The sequence below is a fragment of the Leopardus geoffroyi genome, chromosome E3 (assembly GCF_018350155.1).
Source record: "Leopardus geoffroyi isolate Oge1 chromosome E3, O.geoffroyi_Oge1_pat1.0, whole genome shotgun sequence".
Lineage (NCBI taxonomy): Eukaryota > Metazoa > Chordata > Mammalia > Carnivora > Felidae > Leopardus > Leopardus geoffroyi.
This window is the reverse complement of record NC_059340.1, coordinates 14209222-14234856: the sequence shown is the minus strand read 5'-3', so window position 1 is coordinate 14234856 and position 25635 is coordinate 14209222. Positions and strand designations below refer to the sequence as shown.

Genomic DNA, 25635 nt, shown 5'->3' with positions numbered 1-25635 from the left:
AGATGGCACATTCTGGAGTCATCTAGAAAAGGGGGATTAAAGCTACCAAAATAATGGCTGCAGCCTACCCCTCCCCGCTCCTTCCGCAGTCACACCTCTCCAGCTGCAACCGATCTGAAGGCCCGCCAGATCAATCTGGAAAATTAACGGTACCGCTGCGTCCCTATTTATGTCCGGCAATAATGCAGGAACCGGGCATTTGACTCAGAGGCAAAGCATCTTCTATTTTTAAAGCCTTTACGTTTCAAATGAAACTTATCTGCTCTCTGGCAGCCCAGCACACTGAGCCTCTTTGCAAGGGGGGAGGAAAGCCTTCCCAGCATTATTCAGATTTACCTGCTGGCTGCTATGAGCTGTCATAACACATGTTGGTTGATGGAGGCAGGTCTCTGCTTGTCATCACGGAGAACGGTTACCCTGCAAAGCCTTGCTCTGGCTCCAGGGCACTGCCTGGGAATTTTGCTTCCAAAACCAAGGCAACCAGCAGCGATATCAGCGTGTCATGCCAAGATAAGAACTGATCTACCCAGGCTGGTGTTGAGGGTACACAGGTGATGTCAAGAAAGACCATTTATTTCACCCAAGAGCAGTGTGTTCACCAACGTGCAAGCACACTTCTGTCTTATAATGAACAGCCTCCCGGAAAGGACCGACTTGAAGGCCGTGGGACTCTTCTCTTTCTGGGCAAAAACGCTTTCGTTGAAATTGCCACTTCTTTTGTTAGCGCTCAGGACTCTGCTCTGTTCGTAGGATACCGACTAGGGCTCATCCAATGAGCAGGTCATTTGTCATCATCATTCATAACCATTCAGAGTTGTAGGAAAGGACCAAAAAGAGATTATTACCCTCGTTTACTACTGAAGAATCTAAGGAGCAGAGAGGTAAAGCAGCTTGTCCAAGGTCCCGTCGAATGGGTCTGCAGCACATCTAGCCCTTTTGCAGAGAAGTAAACGGAGGCTCAAAGCCGGTGGTCAAATCTGGCCCCCAAACAGGTCTTGGGACCCTGGGCGATGTTTTCTCCATCCCATCGTGCTGCAGACACACGGAGTCATTGACAAGCGCTCGCTCCTAGCTCTGAGCACCTCGAGAAGGCCGCGGTCACCGGGGGATGGCTAGGCAGAGCAGACGTGTGTCATCCTCTGTTTCCCCGTGGGTGTACCTGCCGTTTTCCCAGGAAGGGACAAAGTTGAGGATGCTGCTGCTTCCTCACAGTCCCGATCAATTGCGATCACTACTAGACATTCTTTCCAGCTAAGCATCTGACCACACAGCAAATTCTGTAAAGAAGTGGCCATGTCTTCCCCTGGATACTCTCACAGGACAAGCGCCCACTCATGGCTTCTCCAGCGATCGTTTTCATTCACTCCATTCTTGTTGGGGGTCTCAAAAATGCACAAGCATGGATGAATTTGCAAAGGACTGAAGCCCAGGTGGAGTAGCCTCTATTCTGCTCTGAACAGAGGTTTATACACAGGAGGAATCTACGAAGGCTCACGAAGCAAAGAGGAGCCAACCCCTAGGCCTGATCATATTCGGAACAATGCTTCCTGCGGAGGGGTGTAAAACCCCACGGTTGACCAGGATTGACCAAACCAACGCCTTCTATCAACTCACTGGGCTCCTCCAGGACTGGCCCCTGAGGAAAGCAAGCCGAGTTTTGTGGAGGGTTGTTATTTTTAACTTGTGAAATGCCTCACGTCTTGCTTCTGTAGTAAAACTCTTCACTGAAACTGATTACCTACAACACCTCCTGCTGGATCATGAGAGCATCAATGAGTGCTTTTCATCAGAGGAGCCCAAAGCTGTGTTATGGAAATTTTCTCCTCCTGGGAAAAACACCTTTACACACTTTACATGGTTTAGGGATGAGAAAATGAAAAGCTCATCTACAGAGGACACAGACCTAATGACACAGACCCTGTTGGTGGCAAAATCGAACAGGTCAGTCCTCTGTTACTGGGAGACTGCAAGGCAGGAAAGGAAGGTAGAACTCTTCCATTGTGATTTTTCTCTTCCTCAACTGGGACGGACTTCAGATGGCCCTGGAACTAGATTCCTTTTATGACTCTCCTTTCCTAGGGAAGGGCTTCCAAAGGGAAGTCCTAAGCACCGTGGTCTTTATTTATTTATTTTTAAAAAAATTTTTTTAAAGAAATTAATTTTTTTTTAACGTTTATTTACTTTTGAGATAGAGAGAGAGACAGAGCATGAATGGGGGAGGGTCAGAGAGAGGGAGACACAGAATCCGAAACAGGCTCCAGGCTCTGAGCTGTCAGCACAGAGCCCAACGCGGGGCTCGAACTCACGGACCGCAAGATCATAACCTGAGCCGAAGTCGGCCGCCCAAACGACTGAGCCACCCAGGCGCCCCAGCACCGTGGTCTTTAATTTGTCCTTGTCCACACATGCTGCAGGACGGCCAGCATCATATACACAGTCCAGATGGGTCAACAAGACGAGGCCCTGGCTCAGTGAGATGGTCACCTTCTGCCCAGGATGTGCCTTGTTTTCTGAAACCCTGCTTGCAACTCGGCCGTGACAGATTCTGCTGCTCTGGGATGTGACCCCAGTTTAATTGCCCGCTGTGCTCGGTGCTGCCCTGCCACTTCCCCCAAAAGGGGGACCACACAAGACGAGGAGGCACGAGTTAATACCCAACTGTCTTCATCTCGTTGCAAGATCAGCCATCTGCTGATGGCCATCAGCTCCTAAGGTGGAATTCACATTCCATTCAATTCATCTATTTAAAGTGCACAATTCAACAGCGCTTGGCATGTTCACAGAGTTGCGCAATCATCTCCAGAATCAATTTTAGGGCATTTTTATCACTCCCCCCCCCCGAAAGCCCTGTACTCATCATCAGTCACTCCTCTCCCTGTCCCTTCCCCAGGCCTAGACAACTGCTCTTACACTTCTTGTCTCCCCGATTAGTGTTTTACCCATCTTTAATCTACCTCATTGGACCACTGGATCGAGTCTGGCCTTCCCTGTTTGGTTTTTAGAACCCTCCATCAAGCGGACTTCCTGTTTTGATCATGTACATGGTCTCCCGTCTTGCCTCTCCTTTTTTTTTTATTTTTTTTATTTTTTTTTATTTTTTTTTATTTTTGGGACAGAGAGAGACAGAGCATGAACGGGGGAGGGGCAGAGAGAGAGGGAGACACAGAATCGGAAACAGGCTCCAGGCTCTGAGCCATCAGCCCAGAGCCCGATGCGGGGCTCGAACTCACGGACCGCAAGATCGTGACCTGGCTGAAGTCGGACGCTCAACCGACTGCGCCACCCAGGCGCCCCTTGCCTCTCCTTTTTAACGCACATTCCCTACCTTTAGCTTCCTCACCGTACCCAAAATACCCAAGCGAATGGTTAACTCAGTGGACTTGGGTTGCCCAAACCTTGCACCTTCCAAAGAAAGAACTGGCTCTTCCCAGGGCCCAGGGAGATAACTAACAAGGCCTTGAGACGTCCTGCCTGATAAGAGTGATTCTGCCTGCCTGAAGCCCTGGACCGTGCTGGTTTAAGCTCCGGCTGTGGGGAGCTGGAGATTGCGTAGCCGAGGTTAGTCACATGGTGCTCCATGACCGACCCCCCACTAAAGACCTTGCAAGCCAAGGCTCAGGTCAACTTCCCCGCCTGACCATGCCTCACACCCGCTGTGACCTCTCACCGCTGGGACACGGAGTACTGTCCACACAACTCCATGGGAGAGGATGTCCGGCAGCTCGCACCTGGTTTCTCCTGGACACCGTCCTATGCATCTGGTCCCTTTACTGATTTTAATCCGTACCCTTTGGCTGTAACAAATCGGTAATCGCGAGCATCACTGCTTTTCTGAGGTTTGCGGGTCCCCAAACACACCCATTTTCACCACCGGGCCTCTAACTGTGTTGTCTCTCGTCTACTGTGCCAGGTTGCAAGGTCCAGAAGGTCCCGTCTTTCCCAGGACAGACAGCACAATGGGCAAGAGTGTAGACTCTGGGTAACCGGACCAGAATCCCAGCTTCATGCCCTACTGAGTGTGTGACCTTGGGCAAAGTGCTTGCCCTCGTGCTTTAGCAGCCCTGCCTGTGAAGTGGAGACCATACTAACACTTACCTCCAAGGGCTAGTATCAGCTGTAAATGGATACCGCGATGTATAAAATGTGTAAAATGCAACGCGTAAAGTGGATGATTAATGCCTGGCGCGTAGAAAATTCCAACATGAGCTATGGTGTCTATGAGCTCCCCCATCCACCCCTCTCACAAAGTTCCTTTCCTCCCATAAATGCACACTCACCGATGCCGAAGGGCAATTGCGCGCACTTGGGTCCTCTGTCTCCAGTCAGCCTATGATCTCCTTCAGGAGGATCATGTCATTTACCAACACCGTCCCCCCAAAAGTTCCTACAACGCTGAGCAGACAATTGATTCCTAAAATATATCTGCTGGTGCACAGGGAAGAGCTCTCTATTTAAAAGTCTAGGAAAATCTGATTCTTCACGTAAGGATTTCCCCCTTGTGTAAGCCAGTCATCTTCCTCTAGGGAGGGACAAAAATAAATAAAACCCTTCTCCTTTATATACATTTGCGTACAGAATTTGAGATACCAGCAACCCCGCATACCCAGGCCAGCCCTTTCAACTAAGAATCTAACAGCCTCTAATGGCTCCTATACCTTATAATCATTATCAAATTATACGTTGGCTTTAAGATTGCTAATTATTAATCATCGGCCTGAATTAGGTATTAATGAGCAATGCCACTAATTGTAGGGTCACCTAACCCCGAGCAGGAAGGCACGACTGACACCTCACAGAGGGTGCCTGACTCAGCCCCAGACAGTGCCCTGGAAGCAATGTGCTGTAAAATGTCCCATCTCTGGTGACACCTCGGACCCTTGCCGGCTGGGAAAAGGCACGGGATTTTACAGATGGAAAGAACTGTAAAGATCAGCACTTCCCAAGCTGTGAGCGACACATCTCTGAAGACTGCTGAGTTAAGCTAGGCTTCCACGAATTCATGGTGCACCCAACTCAGGTGCCTCCAGGCTACATGGGTGATATCCCCGTGTCCTTATTTTTGCTACTATTTTTCACACGTATGTGCCTAATGTTATAGATCATAAAATTCAAGCTTATATCAAAGGACAGCTGAATTCACAGTAGCTTTTTTTGGTCAGGGAAGTCTCACGGAAAGTTTGCTGAATGTATATTCCTGGACCCTCAAGACCGCCGTCAATGACTTCTCTGTTCTTGGTCGGCTCGCCCATTCCTATTCCTTCCGGAAATCATTCCAGAAGCTTTATTGCTTTCCTGTAACCCCCATGCAAGGCCTAGCTCTCACTCTTTTTTTAATTTTTTTTTAATGCTTATATTTATTTTTGAGACAGAGACTGAGCGGGGTGAGGGGCAAAGAGATTGGGAGACACAGAATCCGAAGCAGGCTCATGGCTCTGAGCTGTCAGCACAGAGCCCGACACTGGGCTTGAACTCATGAGCCACAAGATCATGACCTGAGCGGAAGTCGGAGGCTTAACCGACTGAGCCACCCAGGCACCCCGCCTAGCTCTCACTCTTAAGGATGATTTCTCCTCCTCTTTCCTGAAGAAAATGTGGGTCACAAAGCATGAGCTCACTGTGCTTCTCTTCAAGACCAAACCACGGTTCGTGTTCTGGACCTGACCTCCTCGCCGCTCTGCGGGGTCCTTCGTTCCCAACCAGCCCCCCTGCCTCCTTCCGATGCCTTCAGACCTTCCCTCCCCTTGCTCGGTGGCCTCAACTGTTCGTACTGTGTTAAAATAGCACTCTTCGCGTCCTCATTCGGGAAGAGGATGTTCAGACAACAGATGTCATATTCAAGGAGATCAAGCAGGAAGTTCAAGAAACAGCTGACGAGCAAGTGGAGTTTAGGAAGAGGACTGTGTCAGAAGAGGCTCCCTGGAGTGAAGTGCTCCCTGGAGCGAATGGGGATCCTACCATCTGTCCCCAAGCCCGGCGGTGAGTGCTTCTGGCAACAAGAAACATCCTCACTGCCGCCTGACTCAGGCTTAGCAAAGGGAGAGTGGCCTGTGAAGTAGAGGGAGCCTTGTGTGGGGGGAAGTCACCTCTCCCCTCCCATGCAGGACTAAGGTGTGTGAATCCTGGAAACCAGATACGGGACGCAGAAGGAATGCTGGCCTGCGGCCACTTTAAAGGTGGTCATGATTAAAAGTCACTATAAAAAAGAATGAAGAGGGGTGCTCGGGTGGCTCAGTCAGTTAAGCGCCTGACTCTTGATTTTGGCTCAGGTCGTGATGTCACGGTTGGTGAGTTCGAGCCCTGCGTGGTGCTCTGAGATGACGGTGCAGGGTCTGTTTGGGATTCTCGCTCTCTCTCTCTGCCCCTCTCCTGTTCACTCTGTCTCATAAACAAATAAGTGTTTTAAAAATAAGTAAATAAATAAACAAACTACACATCACTTGATCTTTACCCGCCTCCATAGTTTCTACGCCTCACCTCTCTGAGTCTACCCCAAACATCTCAAAAGCATAATCTGCTCTCAAACCCCCCTCCCCCAACTCCTTCATATCCCATTCATTCCTCCATACACGGCCAACTGGCTTCAGACTCCAAGAGTCCCTTAAAATGGTTTCACCAAGGCTGTGATGAGCGGACCCCTTAAACCCAATGGTGTTTCCGGTCTTCTTGGTCTTAAGTCTTGGACTCCACGGATCATCCTCATACCTCTCCGACCATTCATCATCACTTGCTGGTTGCTCTTACGTAGGTTCCCTCCATCCCAGAAATATTGGCGCTCTCCTTGTCTTTCTCTAAGGGACCTGTGGACAATCTCACTCTCTATCTAATCGCTAGCCCTGATCGCTCTTCGGAGCCTCAGATGTCACTCATCCATTCATTCCTTCGCTATAGATTTCCAGCAAACCTACTAAGTGCCAAGGGAGTAATTAGGCACTGGGGATACAACTGTGAACCAGTCACAGTCCTGGCTTCCTAAAGCATATAGTCTCATGGGTGATAAAGAACGGTAAAGAGAGGCTCTCCAACTGGGAGAGCCAAGTAGAAACACCTAGCAGTGGTTCTTAGTAAAAGCCCTGTGGATCATTAAGGCATTCATAAGCTGCATGAAATTGCACGCAAAGTTCTGTCCGCTTGTACGTGTTCAGGGCTGATACGATCTGTGCCTTTCATTAGATGATCCAAGAGGTCTCTGACACGAAAACGTTTAAAATCTGCTGGTCTGATGATAGGTTACTGATGTGACATTGGACTTGATGGCACTTTGGAGAAAAATCGGGGCTTAAGACAGATTTGAGACCCTCCTCTGAGAGGCGAGAGTTGGCTCATGGCTCCTCAAGGTCTTTCACTGGAGAATCTCAGCAGCAGAGGGCAGCGACATATTGGAGGTGACAGCGGGACCTCGCATGGCTTAACTCAAGCTCTAAAACTATGAGTAACACTGTCCCCAAATCCCCCAGTCATGCGGTGCCCACAGCCCCCAGCGTGAGAAGCATGGGCCACAGCTGTCCCGGGAATGATACAGGTCTCCCAGAGCTTTGAAGAAGAGGCATTTTTTTGGCCAACATTTAGAAGCCGGAAGATTTCATGCAATGATCTGGATTTGTGTTTTCTCTTAAAAGTCTGAGGACCCGGGGGCACCTGCGTGGCTCAGGCAGTTAAGCGTCCGACTTTGGCTCAGGTCATGATCTCACAGTCCGTGAGTTCGAGCCCCGCGTCGGGCTCTGTGCTCACAGCTCAGAGCCTGGAGCCTGCTTCAGATTCTGTGTCTCCCCCTCTCCCTCTGCCCCTCTCCCACTTGTGCTCTGTTTCTCTGTCTGAAAAATAAATAAACATTAAAAAAAAATTTTTTTTTTAATTTAGAAAAAGTCTGAGGACCTGACAAAAGCCAGCCTGTGTCCCCATCCCCCAGCCCAGCACCATCCCCCAGGGCGGGGCTAAGAGCAGCTGCCTCCTTATTGGTGAGCCTTCTCTTCAGTCCCCACCTCCCCGCCCCCTCATACACTTGGACTCTGCTCTCTTTCATGGCACCTGTGCTCTCTCCTTGCCCGAAACTTGGGAAATAAACTGTTTACCAGGCAGGAGAAACCACAAAACGAAACAAACAAATATGAAAAAGGGAAAGAAGTTAAACGAAGGATGTACATTTTCTTAATGGAAAAAAGTCTCCTACGTTATGTTGTCTGCTGGGAAGATTCAGTATCCACGGCCTCATCCAGTCTAATGCCATTTGGATTGTGAAAATGTTCTCCTCTGTTCCATCCTTCGCCAGAATAAAATCATTACTATTAAAATATTAGAATCACAGTGGGGAGGGGGAAGCCACCATGTCCCAACATTTAAGAAATCACATCGTGTCTGCCTAACAGCATCAAAGGGTCATAAGAATTCCTTCCTACGATTAAGCATCCCCATCAACTATTAACAAAGTAAGCATTTCGTAAGTTAGGACACATTAACAAGAGATCATCGGTATTGGGTTCTGTTTTGGGCATCAGAGATACATGTAATATTAATGACTCGTGATCACAACTCTATTTTCTTGAGTCTCTTTTAAGTGCGTATTAATCATCTGTTAATGTTACCATAACTCATAAAATACAAGCTACATTTTTGCCTAGCGCCTTTCATCCATGGGGAATAGCTAGGTTTTCAGGGCATGTTACAGCGTTAGGATGCATCCGCTTCTTTCCCTCTTGTGTGGCTAACACCACCGTCACACCTCCGTTCTCTTATCGGTCAAGGCTGGAGGTCAGCCTCCCTGTGGGTCAGGGATGAAGCACCCTTTGTGTTCCGTTCAGTCGTGTTAATTGCATTCAAGTTATCGTGCAACCAGTTTCCAGCACGCTTTTCATCTTGCAAAACTGAAACTCTATAACCATTAAATAACAACTCCCCATCCTGTCTTCTCCCCAGCCCCTGGCAACCCCCATTCTACTGCCCATCTCTATGAATTTGGCCATTCTAGGTACCTTCTATGAGGTATAGTATCCGTCTTTGGTAACTGGTCTATTTCACTTGGCATAATGTCCCCATGGTTCCTCCATGCCATAGCATGCGTCAGAATTTCCTTCCTTGTTTAAGGCTGAATGATATTCCGCTGTAGGTATAGACCACATTGAATCCATCCATTCATCTGTTGGTGGACATCTGGGTTATTTCCCCCTTTCGGCTATTGTGAATCATGCCGCTGTGAACACGGGCGTGCAAATATCTCTTCGAGAGCCTCCTTTCAACTCTTTGGGGTATGTACCCAGATGTGAAAATTACCACATGGTAATTCTACTTTTAATTTTTTGAGGAGCCGTCACGCTGTTTTCCATAGCAGCTACGTGGTTTTGGATTTCCACGAGCAAAGCTCAGGGGTTCCAATTTCTCCGTATCCTTGCCAACACTTGTTTTCTACTCTTTTGTTTATTTCTTTGATAGCCGCCATCCTAATGGATATGAGGTGGTATATCACCCATTAAACTTAAATTATCTCAAAGGTTATGCTTTGCTTCTCGGAAAACGCCTTAGGGATGAGCCTGCATAATTACCTGCAAGGATTCTAAGAGCGTGGCCCCGAAGCATTGCACAAGGACACTGAATGTCTAGGTTGGGATGGAAACTGAGTCACAAGGCATCTCTGGTGGAGGAAGTTACTGGCCCAAAACATCACCAGGCTGTTGCACAAATCTGCCACGGGCAGCTCCACTCTAATGCAATCAATTCTGTACTCTTCCATTGGGGCGGGAAAGTGAAGGAACATGAGGCTTCCCAGTTATTTAGAATGCCACAAGTAAGAACTTCACGACTACTTGGGAGAAGCTTCTCATCCTGTTCCACAATTCCTTCTTGGTACTCCCGCTTTATACCAACAAACACTGCCTTAAAACCAAGCCAAGGTAGGAAAGCCTCTTCCCCCTCTTCTAATGTAAGAAAGAATCGTGACAGTTTCAAGTGGATTTGGCCTTTGGGCGGCACTCACAGAAAGCACCGCACGACAACCAGGCATCATCTGGGTTAAAAATCAGAGCATCTGTGGTGGGCTGAACGATGCCCCCCCCCCCAAAAAAATATCCACACCCTAATCTCCGGCGCCTGTAAACGTTACCTTAAATGGGAAAAAGGACGTCGCAGACGTGATTCACCTTGGGCGGGCGGATTAGCTCAGATTATCCATTCAGACCATAAATGCCATCACAAGGGAGGCAAGAACGCCAAAGGGAGATGATGGGCATGTGACGAAGGCAGTAGGGGAGGAAGAGGGATGTGATGGAGGGATGTGAGGGCCTCTAGAAGCTGGCACAAAATGGACTCTCCCCTACAGCTTCCAGAAGGACCTCCACCCTGCACACGTCTTGAGCCCAGCTCCGTAAAGCTCATTTCGGACTTCGGACCTTCAGAATGGAAGGGAATACATCTGCGGAGCTTCCTGCCACCACACAGATAGAGATTTGCCACAGCGGCCACGGGGCACGAACACGGCATCAAAGTCAACCCACGTCATTCAACATCCTTTAGAGGCGAGCCCCCAACGGCTGCGCCATGGGGTACTGGTCTCCCCATCTCCGGGGGCAGCAGGGTGGGACCCGGGCGAGGGTCACGCGGAGCAGCCCAAGGCCCTCCAGCTGCCCCAGGGTCACACAAAGAGTGTCCGTTTCTACGCATTCCTGCATCGTGCAAAAGGGGAGAGGGAAGGTTGCAGGTACGAGGAAGCCCCAGGAATGGACGCCTCTCGAACTGCACAGCTCCTGGACACAGCTCATCAGACATGAAGAACGAAGGGAGAATAAAGGGAGGGGAACATTCCTATCGTTCCAGTCTCTCCATAGTGCCGTCTGCTGAGCTGCCCTTGAAAACTTAAGCTCAAGAAGCAGTGTCTTTCCTCAGCAAGAAAACCACGATGGGAAGATACCCTGAAGTCCTAAAGCAGCTTCTGTAGGCCGCCGGTCTGCCCCAGGCGGTCCCTCCTAGACGCCCTCCCCCCCCCCCCCGGGGCTCCTGTGTCCCCGGGGATCTGGGGACACGACGGCTCCCAGAGCTTGCCCGCCACAGACCTGATGGGGAGAGAGGGGTCTCCGGCGTCCCACCAGTCTTTCGGGGGGCTGATGTACATGCACCACAGCTCCCAGCTGTAGCCGTGGGCCGAGTTCTCGTAGCGCTGCACCTCGAAGGTGTCCTGTTTGATGTTGTCGATGGACGGGAGGATCACTCGCTTCCGGTTCTCCTGGATTCGGGACAGAACCGGCTCGGCCCTGCAACACAGACAAGTAGATCTAGTTAAGTCTCTCTCCTGAGGCGCGCCCACCCCTCCAACGGGCACAGACTCGGGCACCGCGGAGAAGGAACGGGGAAGTGTGGGCCCCGGGGAGGCTGGGGCTCAGGTGGAAACTGAGGCACGGGAGTGACCTGCCCCGGGTGGGTCGTGCAGCTGTAAGCACGCAGGGCGGCTCGGGCCCTGGCCCAAGGGGGATCCCGGCCTGAGAGGCCCCGAGCAAGATTTCGGAATCTGGGGGGTACCCCCCGGGAAAGCACCAGGCCTCTCTTTTGTGCCGACGACATCAGCCAAGGCAAGGCCTTCTCGGCTACGAGTGAGTTTAGCGTTTCCATCTCCCCCTCGGGGCTCCGGGTGACGCTCCTTGTTTCTTCTGCAGGAGCCGAATTTTCTTCCCCAAAATGGGTCACTTCTGCCCTGGACGGCCTGGTTTTAATAAGCATTTCACTAGCTTCTCGGTGTGCGTGACTATTTCAGTTGGTTTAATTGATTACTTAATTGATTTCTTAAAAGGGATCTAATTGAATTGGTTAGCGATGGCAGGCGAGAACTAATTAAAAGCAAAGGCAGGCAGAATCGTGCCTCCCAGCTAGCCTGTCCCCTCAGGGCTACAGCGGGAGACAGGCAGGGACCTGGTTCCAGGCCCAAGGTGCAGCCCCGCTAGCTTAGGGGAAAGCAAATGGTCAGACTTCCCTGCTCGTGTGCGTCTCCGAGGCAGATGTAGGAAAGGGCCGTTTCCCATGTTCCAGAAGGAAAAGATGGCCCTCGTAAGCCAGGGCATTAATCTCCCTGCTTCGAACAGAGCTAAGGCTTTGGAAAAGAGTCAAGTGAAAATCCCATTCCTCTGCATTATTTGGAAGAATAATGAGAACCCTCGCCCTGCCTCCCATCTCTTTTCATTTCCAAGCTATTGAATTACCTGTTGGCTCATCTCATCTTTCTATTTAAAACGAGCAATAAAATATACCCTGGGCCATTTACTGCCTCCGTTGCTTATGCGCACACCATACAGGCTGAAGCCAACTGGGACTGATTTGCCACGGCTTTCAGATATGCTTCCGAGCTTCACCCCTCCAAGCATCTGCCGACGGCATTCTCCTCCGGGAATGCCCTTGGCCGCTGGCAGGAAGTCTAGTTGCCGGTGGAGTCTTACCAGATCGAGTGCCGCCTCTCCCGAGAAGCCTCCCCTGATTTCTCCCGGAGGGAAAGCTCTCTCCTTCCTCTCAGCTCTTGTACCATCTTGTCCACCTCGTCAAAAGTCACTCTGTCCACACGTTGTCTTTGCTGATCTCGAACACACATTATTTCTCCCACTGGGCTAATGGTAGCTGATGTTTATGGAGCACTTACTACATGCTAGGTACCATTCTAAACATTCCACGCAGGCCAAGCCGGCGGACGGAAATCTCACAACGGTCCTGGGAAGCAGAGAGTATGAGCAGCAGTTGACAAGTCAGGACACTGAGGCCCAGAGAGGTTAAGTCGCTCGCCCCAGGCCACACAGCCAGCCGGTGGCGAAGCCGGGTTTCTAAGCTGGATGGTCTGGCTTCACGCCCTAACTCTAAGCTCCGCTGTGTCCTATGCTGGGCCACGCTTCCTTCAGCTGGTCTGGTGGCCTGGATATGGAAAGAAGCACTCCGGTGAAGGTTACTGGGCACTAGAGTAGAAGACCTTGGTTCTTCTAACGCTTCTGGAACTGCACAGGGGGACCTCCCAGTCTGCGAGGGAAGGTGCACCTGTTCCCAGTTATTCGCACCCCTCACTGGAGACACCCCGCTTTTTACCACCGGGCCCGCAGGGGGGCGCACTCCCTCCCTCAACCCCGTGAACGGTCGGCTTGGCCATGTGACCGACTCTGGCCAATGGGCGATGAGCCGAAGAGATGACGTCACATCCTGCAGAAACATTTAATAGCCGCGGCCAAGGCTCTTCTCCCTGAGCCACAAGAACGGTACATCCTAGACGGGGTCCCGCGTCCTGTCCCGTCAGGCTGCAGAGCTAGGACATGTGTTTCTCATTTCAATATTGATTTGTATGGGAGATTTTAAAATTGTCTGCGTTCTGCCATTTCTGCGGTTTCCAGCCAGAAGCGTATCTCCAGTGAAGCTCAGCAACTAACCATCGATGTGGAGCAGCCGCCGATCCTGTGTCCACGTGACCTGTTACCCTCCCTGTCCCACCCCAGTGCCGAGTAGGGGGAGCAGTCGCTCAAACCCTTGGGCGGCCCTAAATGCTCTGGCTGAAATGCCCACCACCTAGCCATGGTTTTAGATAATAATACAATTATTTTGTGTTCCCCAGACCCGTCGCCCATAACTAAAATTTCCTGGATTTTAAAAACAGGGAGCGAGCGACGAATCCCGGGAATCTACCCCCAAAACCAAGAGCCCACAGTGTGCCCTGTAGGTTAGCTAACTTGACAATACGTTGTATCTTAAAAATAAATAGATAAATATTAGAAAAGAAAAAAAAAAAAAAAAAACCAGGGGGAACTGTAGCATATCTAGGGTGCCACCCGAGCTACCTCGAAGCCATCAACAAACACAGCCTCGGTTTAGCAACGATCAGATTGCTAATCTCCAGATTTTATTTTATCTTTTTCATGTAATTTATTGTCAAACTGGCTAACAGACAGTGTGTGCGGTGCGCCCTTGGTTTTGGGGGTAGATTCCCCCGTGGCCCATCGGTTACACACGACACCCAGTGCTCGTTCCAACCAACTGTTAATCTGCAGGTCTTATTTTTTAAAATTTCGGTTTTCCTTAGGTGGTTGTCTGAACGGTGTTTATTAGCCCAGTAACAAATGCAGACTTAAGTAGTCCAACCACTCCCCTGAGCAATTCCTAGTTTACCCCTTACGGTGAACAGCTTAAGTGCTCTAAGTTTCCACAAGTCCTGATTCAAACCTCTAATATTTTCACATAAAGCAGACTGGCATATAAAATAAAATACATGATTACTCATTTCCTACGTTGTCTCCTATAGTCATATTTCCATTTTATGTATATGAGGTGACAGGCTCTAAAAACTTAAATATCAGTGTTGCCCTCCAAGAAGGGAGAACAAAGTCCAATTTCTTCAACAAAAAGTACTTAGTCTTGGAAGGACTTTGCATAAATGGCCATGTGTGTAATCCGTACAGAATTAAGCCATTTTAGAGTTAGAAATTATAAGCAACTGAACCCAAATGTCCATTCTTTTCTGAACTACGTTCCAGCAAATATTCTAAAACTGATGCCGGTTTTAAAAGCTGCTATTACAGGGGCGCGTGGGTGGCTCAGTCAGTTAAGCGTCTGACTTCGGCTCGGGTCACGATCTCACCGTTGGTGAGTTCGAGCCCCGCGTCGGGCTCTGTGCTGACAGCTCGGAGCCTGGGGCCTGCTTCAGATTCTGTGTCCCCCTCTCTCTCCGCCCCACCTCTGCTTGTGTTCTGTCTCTCTCTGTCTTTCAAAAATGAATAAACATTAAAAAAACTTTTTTTTTTCCTGAATCAATAAAAGTCGCTATTACCAATCCCGTTGACTTTAGCAAGGTACCTAAAGTCACGACAAAGACCTCCTTGGGTCTCAGAATGCAGAGGACGTGTGGAAGCTGAGTGTGAAGGACCACGGCCTCTCTCTCACAGAGACAGTTAGACTACAGACTACCTGAGGGCAGATACCGAATCTTGTCAGATTCTGAACCCCAGCCAGTGACCAACTGTCCCAGCTTGCCCGGGACTGTTCTGGTTTTACCACTAGAAGTCCTGCGTTTTGGGAAATCCCTCAGCACTAGGCCAGTCCGAACAGCTGGTGACCCCGACCCCAGCCTAGGACAGTGCTTGGGACAGTGGTAGGCATCCAGGAAACATCTGTCAAAAGGAGGATTCCGGCAGCCCGCTATTCGTTTAGGGGCATGGTGATGAAGACGGGCGAGCGGAGGTCAAAGCCAAGGGAGAAGGGCAGATGGGCGAAGCAGAAGGGAAGGGCAGCCAGAGCTGGAGGTTGACCGGGTGGGTAACGTGATGGGGAGGGAAGGAGCCAATGAAAGGGACGCGGGAAGAGTCGCCGGTTTTGACAGAAAAGAAACGGGGAGGCAAGGATGTGGCAAATAAAGGCAAGAAGTTCCACATGGAACATTCGAGGGCCTCTGTTCAGAAGGCTTCCAGCTCAATGCTTCTCAAACCTGAGCGAGCCTCAGAGGTCCCTGGAGCACTGGCTAAAACAGAGTGCTGGACCCACACAGAGCTTCTGATTTCACAGGTCTGAGGGGAGCCCCCAACTCTGCCTCTCCAGCAAGTTCCTGATGGCACTGCTGGTCCGGGGAACCACACTCTGACAACCATCACTCTAAGAGATAAACAACCCCGAAGCTTAGAGGAGATCAGGGCTGCAAACCTTCAGCTGTGTGTCACCAGGGTCTAATGGTGGCAGAAAAATCAGGCAGGACACTGGTGTCTGAGACGGCAATGGACAGCCATGTGCGCTTGAACAGGCCAGTGTTACCTGTGACCCCAGGGTCCAGATCGTCACGTGCCCAAGTGATAGCCATTCTCCTTTGGTCCGGCCCTTAAGGGATTCTAAGATGTGTTGCAAATGAAGAACAGATTTTGTAATGTTTAATGGGTAACGGGGCACGGGCTCTTCCGATCTGGTACCACGAAGGGTATTCAAGTTCAAGATCAAGATCAAGTTCAAGATCATATTCAAGATGGTGCCACTGAGTTAACACAGGTTACAAGCAGGGTTTGTGAAATTAAAGACTCTGCTTCTTAGGAAGTAAGCAAACTGAACCCAGGTTATTTCACCTCTGACTCGGTTTCCCATTGGGCAGCCAGCCACAGCCACATGACCGTGCTTTTCAGCCGTAAGCATGCCCACTGGAGGTTTGGGCGTTCTGATGCTTCACGATTCTTGCAGTCCTAAGTCTTCTCCTCTCTGGGTGGCCCCCAGTTTCTCCCAGATTGTTCTTTTCACCTGGGAAAGCATCGGGGCCACATTTGCAGAGATCCACCCTTCCCTTCCTCCAAATGATGTTAAAGATAATCCCTTATGTTCCAGGAGGCTTTACCCGAGTAGGTGGAATTATAAATGGATCTCTTCCCTCCAAATAGCACTCAACCATCCTCGTCAGAAAAGGGAACAAACAAAGTGGGAGAAGAGAAGAGACACGGCTGTCTCGTCCCCTTGGCAAGGATCATCTCGAGTTCCGTCCAATTAGTGTGTCATTTTCACCGGGTATTTTTAAAAAAAAATTTTTTTAACGTTTATTTATTTTTTTGAGGCAGAGAGAGACAAAGCATGAACGGGGGAGGGTCAGAAAGAGGGAGACACAGAATCCGAAACAGGCTCCAGGCTCTGAGCTGTCAGCACAGAGCCCGACGCGGGGCTCGAACTCACGGACCGCGAGATCGTGACCTGAGCCGAAGTCGGCCGCCCAACCGACTGAGCCACCCAGGCGCCCCTTCACCGGGTATTTTGATGACGATGGTGGTGGTGGTTGGTGGAGGCCACAACAACAGAGAACCGAGTAGACAGCAAACTTCTCCCTGCTTCCCAGTTTTATCCCACAGTATGGCTCTCACCTTCTTTGTCAACCAACCCTTCCCCACTGTTCTACTAGCCCCAGAAGGAACAGGCAACGTTTCCACCTCCCAGATTCTAGCTCCTCCCGACCACCCTACTGCAGGTGCCGGGTGCCCCCAGGGTCCAGCTTGTGACCTACCAGCCAGCTGTGAATTCCACGTGGGCATCGAAGAAGCCAGTGACCTGGCCAGTGGCCGCCTTCCAGCCCTCGATGCGAGCTCGGATCAGGCCCTCTCTTTTTTGGTTGCGTACCACCTTCACCAGCCCAGGGTAGCGCTTCTGGACGTACTCTTCCAGCGGGGCCTTCAGCTCCTCTACAAATGACAAAATGCAAGAAGGTCCATAACCGTGTCACTTCAAACGTGTGTCCAACCCGCTGTGATGCCAACAAGATCTCCAGGAAGGCTGGAGACGCGGAAGAGTTGGCACGCTGGTGATCTTAGCAGAAAAGACAACTCAGGCAGCCTGAGAGTCAGAAGACATTGCCGACACCCTGACCTGGGACGACAACGTCCTCCCAGCATCCAAGGTAGACAGCAGGACAGAACCCGTGCCTGGCTGTTACATCCTGACTGCCGCAGGCCACCAGATGTCTCTCGAGGCTTGTTTTCTCGGTGGTCTTTCCTCCTTTCGAGGCCAGCATTCCTGCCCTCCTACTGTCCCCTGGGTCCTGTTTATCAACTTCTGTATGGGTTTCCCCGTTTGCACACACACACTGGCTCTTATAGGACATGGCCTGGGTGGTCCAAACCCACAGTCGCGCATCAGTCGCAAAGTTAACAAGGTTGTTACTTTGGTCTTCAGACGCAAAGTTAACAAGGTTGTTACTTTGGTCTTAGGATAACAAAGTAATCTTTTCCTGGTAGTGCCATGGCAGCAGGAGTAATGCTACCAGAAACTGAATGCTTTCCCTTCTGCAACAAGCAGGTGGTAGAGAGTGCTTTCTTTATATGATCTAAATTAATCCTTACCCCAACCTAGCAGGTAGCTAGATTAATTCCATGAATTCCACCTTGCCAATTAAGAAACACAATTAGGGTGGCTAACGTGTCCCAAGGTCACACACTTAGAAACGGGAGGAGCTGAGACACAGCCAAAGGTGCCTGACATGGCAGACGGGGCGGTTGACGCCTCTCTGTGCAGAGAGTCACCAGGTGGGGGAGGGGGAGGGGGAGGGGCTGCCTGGCAGGGGATTCAGCGACAGGCACACTGCAAGGACCCCCCTCTTGGAGAGACTCATGCTGGAGGTCGCTAGCAGTCCAGATGATTCTGATGCAAACAGTCCGCAAACAATACCTTAAGAGATACCGTTACCCCTGACTTCACTCCAGAGAAACCCCAAAAGGTTGTGTTGATAGACGTCATACAGACGTCTCTCTTCCTAATTACACACGGCACCTTGGGGAGCTTAGAGCCATACTTTTGAGCACAGGTGGAGGCTGAGCTCTCTAGGTCACGGCTGTTGTTCCCTGGGAAGGATGCAGTCATGTGACCCAGGAGGAACTATAGAGCACGGGGTGTGCAGACGGATGGGAACCAGAGAGTCCCCAAGGCACAGAGACACGGAATGGGTCCTGTCAGCCAAATGCACGGACGGTGGAGACACAGGAACGATACGGGTTGAACTGTGTACCCCCCAAATTCATCTGTCAAAACCCTAACCCCCACTTCCTCGGAATATCATCATACTTGCAGATAGGGACTTTAAAGAGCTGATTAATTTTAAGTGAGGTTGGGGGCACCTGGGTGGCTCAGTCAGTTAAGCGTCCGACTCTCGATTTCAGCTCAGGTCATGATCTCATGGTTCGTGAGATCGAGCCCCTTAGGCTCTGTGCTAACCGGGCAGACCTGCTTGGGATTCTCTCTCCGTCCCTTCCCTGCTCATACTCTCTAAAACTACATAAACACTAAAAAAAAAAACCAAAAAACAAACAAACAAAAAAAGGAACTTAATGAGGTTGTTAATATGGCCCTAATTCAATCTGACCGGTGTTCTTGTAAGAAGAGATTTGGAGCCACCAGGGGCCATGCACGCAGAGGACACAGCGGGAAGGTGGCCATCTGAAAGCCAAGGGGAGAGGCCTCAGGAGACACCAGCCCTGCCCACACCTTGATCTTGGACTCGCTGCCTCCAGAAATGTGAGAAAGTAAATTTCTGTTGCTTAAGCCCCCCAGTCTGTGGTCCCTTGTCATGGCAGCCCAAGAAAACTGCTACAGGGGAGTATTAGTTTGGAAAGGAGGGAAACTGGAACCTGAGTGGGGAAGGGGCAGAAACCTCTAAGGAGACATAACGTGCACTTGGGTATTTACACTGGAGTCAGACCGTCGGGGGTTCAGAGCCTAGCGCTGCCATTTATCATCTGAGTGCACCTGGGTGATTCACCCCATCTGTGCGTGCCTCGATTTCCTCATCTGCACAAGGCGATGATAATCAGAGTAAGGACTGCATAGGGTGGTGATGAGGAGTGAACCAGTCAATGTAGACAGAATGCCGGGGCGCCCGGTGGCGTCACTACTTGAGCGTCCGACGGCTCTCAAAGCGGAGGGATCAGCTGGAGGGGCTGAAACGGATTGCTGAGCCCCTCCCCCACAGTTTCATTTTCAGAAGGTCAGGGGTGGGGCCTGAGTGTTTGTGTTTCTTTTTTTCTTCTTTTTTTTTTTAATATTTATTTATTTATTTATTTATTTAGAATCGTATGCTTGATCAATGGGGCCACCTGAGCGCACCATGAGAATCTGTGATTCTAACAAGACCCAGGGGGGGTGCCCATGCTGTGCTATGGGGAACCACTTTGAGAACCGCTAAGTTCAAAATGCACAGGGCTTCCTTGGTGCATGCTTGGCACATCACACACCCTCAAGAAGTTATTTATTGTTGGGGCACCTGGGCGGCACAGTCGGTTAAGCGTCTGACTCTTGGTCCGGGCTCAGGTCATGATCTCCTCGTTCATGGGCTCAAGCCCCACGTCAGGCTCTGTGTTCACAGCGCAGAGCCTGCTTGGGACTCCTCTCACTCTCTCCCTGCCCCTCCTCCACCCGAGCTCTCTCCCCCCTCTCTCTGTCTCTCAATAGATAAATAAACTTAAAAAACAAGTTACTTAGCGTTGACGTCTTCACCAACTGGTCTCACCAGTATCGCTGATATCGGTGCCGTCACCCCAGGGTTGGGGAGGGAGCTGGTGGAGAAGCCGGGCTGTGGGGACCCTCTGCCTCTTCACTCACGGTAAGTGAGAGAAGATGACCAAATACATGGGACTGGGGTGCCCAAAGAGTCCTCGGCTTCTAGAAACCATCTATTGACTGAATGTTGGCTGGATCATCCTGTCTGTTAATTACATTTCTTGGAACAAGAATTCTAGCAAGAAAGTTGGGCAGGCCATGCTTGCTTGGTTTTTCAGTCCTCCTTGCGAGTACCGGGTAGGTGGGCAGGGGATAGAGGGACGTGCCACGGAAGGCGCTGGATCCCGCGTGGGCACTGCACCTACAGAAAGGTATAATGGGAGACCGGCCCGTTTGCTTGGATTGGCCCACGGTGGGAGGAATTCTGGGAATCTCCGTAAGTGCAGGGAGGACGCTCTGAGCGCTGCGTGTTAAGTACCCGCCAGGAGACCCGCAGGCACAGTTACCCTTTGGCTGCCTGGGACCTCACTGTGGCTCTGCCTGGGAACTGGGTGTCAGCTCCCATACATGCCAGTCACTGTGTCCAAATGCCGAGGGGGTTCCTCATTTGCTCAGTGGTTGTGACTACGACTCCAGGGTGGAGAGAATGACGGGACAGTGTCACTCAAGACCACTGGCTTCTACACCTCAAGGCTCCTGAGATACGGGCATTAAAAGGCTTTGAAAAGTATAGAGGGATAATGCCTAGGTACCGGCCCTAGGGCTGTTAAATGAGATGCTACATGAACACATTAATCCTTAGTAGTAAGCATTCAATAAAAGTCACTTCTAACAATAATCGGTCTATTAATATTACCGATAGAGGTCAATTTTATAACTTCCCATGACTGACAGCTTCTCTTTCTAGCTAGTCAATGTCATTTTGAAGTCTGAGGGTCGCCTACGTAGGGGTAGACAGCACCCTCACTTACAAGGTTTGGGGACATGTTGTTCTAAACGCAACAGAAGTGTTGGTATATGGGCTTTTGGGGGATCACAGCAGGATCCGGGAACAAGCTTCTGATCCGGGTCAGGCTTCTTTTCCCAGTCCCTGTACGTGGCTCTGTACTTCAGAAGGTAGTGGCTCCTGCCCTCGCTTGCGTTTAAAAATCGCTTCAGACACGATCTGCTTCCCCCAGGCGCTTACGATCTAGCTAAGCACGTGCGAGGTGTTCCAAAACTGACGGCATTCAGTGTGACAAGAAAAATGGAGTTGATGGCCCAAGACAAATGGCCACAGAAGGAAGTGCTACGAAGAGGGAGACAGTATTTTGGTTGGGGGTGCCCATGAAGAAGGTCGTGTTCGAGTTAAGCGGAAGGTTTGGACATGTGTGCTAACTACCCCAGGATACGTAAACACGCAGTGAAATACGGAAGCACAGAAGCGGTCTTCTTAGGTACCGCGGAATCACTAGTGTCTGGGGGATGGGGAAGATGTCACTAATTAAAAAAGAGATAAAGAAGAAAAGTAGAACAGCCTGGGGACAGGCTGAGGTGCCGGCAGACATTCGGGTAGACGGTTGAACCAAACAAGTGACCCAGAGGTGACAAGAAAGGCACAGAGTGTAGGGGACGCAACGGTGAGATATGACGCCATAGGAGAGACTGCAGATGCCAGGAGATGGAGCGAGGACTTGGAACGGTATGCTGGGACACATGCCCGTTAAGGAGGCAGGAAGGAGAGCTAAGAGGCAAGGCTGGCTCGAACAGCGTCACGGGGGCGGAATCCCGTCAAGGGTGGAGTTTCCGAAAAGGAAGACACGTGTACCCATTGCACAAATACATACAGGGTACCTGCATGGCTGAGGATGACACAGTTCTCATCCTCAAAGAGTAACCCAACATCCAATGTCACGAAAGTCAAATGCATTGGAGAAAATGAGAGCTGAGAATGGCCCAGAGATCTAGACAAACAGTAGGCTCCTGACGGGACCAGAGAGGAAAAGGAATTCCCTTCTGGAAACAGCTGTGCCCTGCAGGGATAGGTTCGCATCAAGAGAAGTGGATGAGCAGGAGAGCTCAGGAGAGTTCCAGAAAGACTAATCCCGGAGGAACACAGTTCTAACAGTCTGAGGCACTGGGGTGTTGAGATTCGGGAATTGCCTTCAAGTGAGAGAGCCTACAAGTCAACCCAAGTAAAATCGAGGCCCCAGGCTCACCAGGGAAGGTGACAATGCTAAGGTGACCCCAACCTGACAGTGCTAAAAAATGTCATCTCCACCACCTAAGATCCTTTATCATCCTTGACAGACGAAACCACGTTTGGATATTATCCTAACAGGAAGAAAAACATTTTACACGTTATTTTTCTCACCAGCAAACGCAGAGAAAAGAAACCAAACCTCACGTCTGCGAAAATAAATGTTTGCCTTCCAGTGTTATAAAATCCACTACTAAATTGGTCCAGAGTCATTTGGGAATCTTTGTGTTTCTTAAGGTTTCAGTAAATAGCATCTGGGGAGGTCAAGAGGGAAGGAGCAGACACCGCCTGTGATCAGAAGGGACCAGAAGAGAGATAAATCTTGTTCTTACCAGTAAAGCAGCACCTGTCATCCAGGCTTAAGGAGTACATATTGGCAACAAGAAAGTTATAAAGACTGAGAACTACAGCGGAAACATTATTACAGAGTTATATCTAGATCCCACACTTTCAGGGATATTAGAAAATAAACCATCTGTCCCGTGTCTAAGCCCTGCTCGGAAGCAAGTGTTGATCTTGCGGACCGTCTCTCCCTGTTCCCGAACACCTCAGTGCCACAGAGATGTAAACTTGGAGGTGGCCAGGTGGCCCAGGGCTGGGCCACGTCTGTGCCTCTCAACCCTCACTCGGTTATTATGTCTTGGCGATGAGACTTACCGAATGTTCTAATTCTCAAGAAAATGGCGACAGGAGAATGAGTCTAAGCTTAGATGAGCGTCTCTCAAGCGTTGACCTGCATCAGAATCACCAGTAGGTCTGGGGCGTGGTCCAAGAACTTGCATTTCTAACAAGTTCCCAAGGGCTATTGCTGCCACCCTCCTGATGAATACGCTTTGGGCGGCTCTGGCTTAGAGGCGACCACCTCTGCAACGCTGTCTGCATGAATCCGTCCCTGTGTGTGCAACAGGACTCATCCGAACTGAGCAGAAGTCCCAGAATCCCAGGGGTGCCACTGCCCATCTCTGCCTTTCTCCCTACCTGAACCTTCTTCTCTTGCCTCATCTGAAAGACTGAGCTCCTTGAAGGTGACCTCAGTCTACACGGCAAGGGTTTGTCTTTCCAAAACTGGATCCCCATTGCCGGTCACCCCTGCGCGGAGCGACCTCACAATTACGTCAGTCCCTTGATGAGGACCTCATGTGTTCCCGGACTCTGGCCTCATTCCCATGACTCCTCTTACTATCGCCACGAGTGCCACAATTCTACCAATATTACATCTGCCACCATCAGTGCCACTGTCATCACCACAGCCACTTATAACCAATGCATCTCCCTGCCAGCAGCTGCTGAGCTTTGGGCATGCCGCTAGCTGGCAATGCATGGGTTGCGACAGCTGTGATGAGAAAACAGCACATATGGCATGTTCCGATTAAGAGCAAAAAAACCCAAAAAGCGCCTGCCTCAAAGCCAGCATTCCTTAGAATGGGGTCCCTACCAAGGAATCACTTGGGAGCTTGTGCAAATGCGGGTCCCCAGGCACACCCGAAGAGTTTCTCATTTAGTTGGCATTAGTAGGGTTGACCGGCGCCCCAGACGATTCTCACACGAACCCAAAACTTCTTGAAAGCACAGATGGGTTCTTTTTCATTGTTTTTATGACAGTAACATGCACATGAGATTGACCATTTTTGCTTATTTTTGAAGTGTTCGATTCAGTAGCATTCCGCGCATTCACGGTGTGGTGCAACCATCACCGCTATCAGGTTCTAGAACTTTCCATGACCCCAAACGTAAACCCTGCACCCACTGAGCTGTCCCTCTCCACTTTCTATCCCCACTTCAGCTTCTGGCACCCACTAATCTGCTTTCCATCTCTAGGAATCTACCTCTTCTGGATATTTCATAAAAATGGAATCCCACAGCATGTGGCCTTTCGGTGTGCAAGCAGGAGTCAACTTGGAAGTTGGGGAAAGAGAGGTGTTTTCAGTGTGAATGTTAACACCTGGCCTCACCGAAGATCTGCTTCTGTATTTTGCTGCCAGTTTGCTTTTCCGACCCTCATCTGGGTCATCTGGCTGGAAGCTTGTTCCCAAAGCAACTCCAGGCTCCGTGAATGGGGTTCTGGCCTCTCTGAGGAGAGGGCCCAGCCCTTGGATCGGTGTCATACCCCTAGAATCTCCTGGCACCAGCCTCCTCTCCATCCCTGATGAAAACTTTCAGCTCACTGCGCTTGGGGGCATTAAGATCACTCAGGGAGAAAACACGGTCTTCAACACAGGGTTTTAGCAGCCATTAGTCACGATGCCCTACATTTCTGCAGTGTCTTTTTTTTAATGAGATTTTTAAAAATCTTGATTTATTTTTGAGAGGGGGAAGGGGCAGAGAAAGAGGGGGACAGAGGATCTGAAGCAGACTCTGCGGACGGCAGCAGGCTGGACGCGGGGCTCCAACCCCTGAGCCGTGAGATCGTGACCTGAGCCGAAGTCGGACGCTTAACGGACTGAGCCACCCAGGTGCCCCCAAATAAGGCATTTAAAAAAAATTTACCTTTAAAGTTAAAAAAGGGAAGGTGGAAAAACCTGGTTGCCTGTCCTGGCCGTGAACTATATACAAGGGCTTCACGTTGGTCAAATGGAGATATTAAGTTCCAGAAACAAATCTGGGTTTTGGAGGACCTAAAGTTTGCAAAATTTGGAAGATCGTCTTTCAGGAAAAGAAAATCTCTCTTTCATACGTTTTCCAAAAACACATGGGCTTTGGGGTGAACACATTGTCAGGGGGACCGAGCCAAGGAGAGGTCCCCAAACATCAGTTTCATTAGCTTCAGAGTTGAGCACACCCTGGCCAGGCCGACTTCACGGATGCAGAGTTCCTTTTCACCAATAATCACGACTTTTCAAACATTTCAAACACCATGCTCATCCATATCTATAATGAAACATCTAGATGCCGAAACTGCTAAGCAAGCTGACTGAGAGCGTCAGCTAATCACGAGATGCTCCCGGGCACTATTCAGATGTGCTCCCCTTGGGTTTTAACATTTATTTGTTTTCAATTTTTGCTTTAACATTTAACACTTCTTGGCACGAACGAAGTTGCATGTACTGTTGTAGCCACTTGGGCTGGATCAACTCTTTTTACCCGCATGATGACTCTGTTATTATCCCCATTTTATGAGTGGGGAAAAGGAGGCACAAAGAGGGTAAAGTCCTTACCGAAAGTCACACAGTGACTGTAAGTGTAAGTGACATGGCCGTGCTCTCTGTCATCCTGCCTCCAATTCCTGTGGATGCGAGGCTGTGAAACCCGACGTTGTTCGTCTGCTCACATGGAAATGCACCTCACGCAAGGCCTTTGAGGCTCCAGGTTCATCCTGGAACTGGCCCTCTCTGTAACTCTGAAGCATCCATTCACTCCCTCTGGGCTTGGTACATGCATTTACCTTTCGAGGCACCTGTCCATGGATGCCGGCCGGCCCTCTCCGGAGAACGAGCCCATGGCTGATGGAGAGCCTCAAA

At 50.2% G+C, this 25635-nt stretch overlaps 1 protein-coding gene across 2 annotated transcripts in view; it reads right to left on the bottom strand.

Moving 5' to 3' along the window:
• GALNT17 (polypeptide N-acetylgalactosaminyltransferase 17) overlaps window positions 1-25635 on the bottom strand; it is a 446893-nt gene that overhangs the window by 195801 nt on the left and 225457 nt on the right. For both annotated transcript variants that reach the window (XM_045461501.1, XM_045461502.1), the window contains 2 exons: window positions 16958-17132; window positions 11037-11234 (listed from right to left, as the gene is read on the bottom strand). In XM_045461501.1, the coding sequence (XP_045317457.1) occupies window positions 11037-11234; window positions 16958-17132 (373 nt within the window). The remainder of the gene's footprint in view (window positions 1-11036; window positions 11235-16957; window positions 17133-25635) is intronic.